This window comes from Poecilia mexicana, unplaced genomic scaffold (genome assembly GCF_051168715.1).
Source record: "Poecilia mexicana isolate PSO_F unplaced genomic scaffold, ASM5116871v1 scaffold_19, whole genome shotgun sequence".
NCBI classification, from domain to species: domain Eukaryota; kingdom Metazoa; phylum Chordata; class Actinopteri; order Cyprinodontiformes; family Poeciliidae; genus Poecilia; species Poecilia mexicana.
The window spans coordinates 620,001-622,500 of NW_028263388.1; the positions used below are offsets into that span (position 1 = coordinate 620,001).

Here is a 2,500-nt window from a genome sequence, read left to right on the forward strand (position 1 = left end):
TCCAGCAGGGACAGAGACAGAGTGTCCAGCAGGGACAGAGACAGAGTGTCCAGCAGGGACAGAGTGTCCAGCAGAGACAGAGTGTCCAGCAGAGACAGAGACAGAGTGTCCAGCAGGGACAGAGACAGAGTGTCCAGCAGGGACAGAGACAGAGTGTCCAGCAGGGACAGAGACAGAGTGTCCAGCAGGGACAGAGACAGAGTGTCCAGCAGAGACAGAGTGTCCAGCAGGGACAGAGACAGAGTGTCCAGCAGGGACAGAGACAGAGTGTCCAGCAGGGACAGAGTGTCCAGCAGAGACAGAGTGTCCAGCAGAGACAGAGACAGAGTGTCCAGCAGGGACAGAGACAGAGTGTCCAGCAGGGACAGAGACAGAGTGTCCAGCAGGGACAGAGACAGAGTGTCCAGCAGAGACAGAGTGTCCAGCAGGGACAGAGACAGAGTGTCCAGCAGGGACAGAGACAGAGTGTCCAGCAGAGACAGAGACAGAGTGTCCAGCAGGGACAGAGACAGAGTGTCCAGCAGAGACAGAGACAGAGTGTCCAGCAGGGACAGAGACAGAGTGTCCAGCAGGGACAGAGACAGAGTGTCCAGCAGAGACAGAGTGTCCAGCAGAGACAGAGACAGAGTGTCCAGCAGGGACAGAGACAGAGTGTCCAGCAGAGACAGAGTGTCCAGCAGAGACAGAGACAGAGTGTCCAGCAGAGACAGAGTGTCCAGCAGGGACAGAGACAGAGTGTCCAGCAGGGACAGAGACAGAGTGTCCAGCAGGGACAGAGACAGAGTGTCCAGCAGAGACAGAGACAGAGTGTCCAGCAGGGACAGAGACAGAGTGTCCAGCAGAGACAGAGTGTCCAGCAGAGACAGAGACAGAGTGTCCAGCAGAGACAGAGTGTCCAGCAGAGACAGAGACAGAGTGTCCAGCAGGGACAGAGACAGAGTGTCCAGCAGAGACAGAGTGTCCAGCAGGGACAGAGACAGAGTGTCCAGCAGGGACAGAGACAGAGTGTCCAGCAGGGACAGAGACAGAGTGTCCAGCAGAGACAGAGACAGAGTGTCCAGCAGGGACAGAGACAGAGTGTCCAGCAGAGACAGAGTGTCCAGCAGAGACAGAGACAGAGTGTCCAGCAGAGACAGAGTGTCCAGCAGAGACAGAGACAGAGTGTCCAGCAGGGACAGAGACAGAGTGTCCAGCAGGGACAGAGACAGAGTGTCCAGCAGGGACAGAGACAGAGTGTCCAGCAGGGACAGAGACAGAGTGTCCAGCAGGGACAGAGACAGAGTGTCCAGCAGGGACAGAGACAGAGTGTCCAGCAGAGACAGAGTGTCCAGCAGGGACAGAGACAGAGTGTCCAGCAGAGACAGAGTGTCCAGCAGAGACAGAGACAGAGTGTCCAGCAGAGACAGAGTGTCCAGCAGAGACAGAGACAGAGTGTCCAGCAGAGACAGAGTGTCCAGCAGAGACAGAGACAGAGTGTCCAGCAGGGACAGAGACAGAGTGTCCAGCAGGGACAGAGACAGAGTGTCCAGCAGAGACAGAGACAGAGTGTCCAGCAGGGACAGAGACAGAGTGTCCAGCAGGGACAGAGACAGAGTGTCCAGCAGGGACAGAGACAGAGTGTCCAGCAGAGACAGAGTGTCCAGCAGGGACAGAGACAGAGTGTCCAGCAGGGACAGAGACAGTCTCAGGAACGTCTTCCTCTGTCTCTGGTGTTTGTCTGAATAAAGCTCCTCTTCTCTGCTGCAGCACAAAGCATCAGTGAATCTGTAGCTTCCATCAGACGGAGCAGTTCAGCTCCAGGAAAAGTAAATCAATGTTTCCAGATGCCTCCTACTAACATGGTGTAAATACAAGTTTACTTTATAAAACCACCTTATCTTACATACTACAATCTTCTATAAAAGCATAATTAACAGTAAAATGTCCTCCTTATTTTAACCAGAGGATCTCTGAGTATCTGTGAGCCGACCTGGAACGGGGAACCATGGCGGGTGCCAGACTGGGGGACTCTTCTGGGTCGGTCTGATCCGAGGAGAAGTCTGACGGGCCGTCCTCCACCACCAGGGTGGGCACCGCCCCGCTGCCCTGCAGCATGGACACCACCTTCTCATGGGAGCAGCTCCTGCAGGAGGACAAGATGGAGGACCTGAATCAGCAGATGTAACCAACCATCCAGAAACAGAAAGCTGCTCCAGGCCCCTGCCGGCTTCCACATGAGCCCAGGTACAGAACCAGAGCAAACGGGTTATTCTGAGCTAAACGCCGAGAAAACGGAGGCCGATTCTCTCCCTTAGTTTCTGTTTCTAAACGATCTGATTGGACGATAGAAGAGACTGTTGTTGTGTTCAAGTGGTGCTAACAGCAGTTAGCCTGTCAGAGGCTATGCTAGCCTAAAATAGCATCTGAATGCTAACATGTAGCAGCTAATGCTAACATTAGCGTCCAGACTTCTAAAGAAGCTCCATGAACGATGAGAGAAACTCTGGAAAGATGAACGTAT

The 2,500-nt window shown here is 54.1% G+C and overlaps 1 protein-coding gene across 1 annotated transcript in view; it reads right to left on the reverse strand.

Annotated features, from left to right (window-relative positions):
• grid2ipb (glutamate receptor, ionotropic, delta 2 (Grid2) interacting protein, b) overlaps positions 1–2,500 on the reverse strand; it is a 37,630-nt gene that overhangs the window by 18,535 nt on the left and 16,595 nt on the right. The window contains exon 8 of the mRNA XM_088016430.1: positions 1,970–2,122. Within this exon, the coding sequence (XP_087872556.1) occupies positions 1,970–2,122 (153 nt within the window). The remainder of the gene's footprint in view (positions 1–1,969; positions 2,123–2,500) is intronic.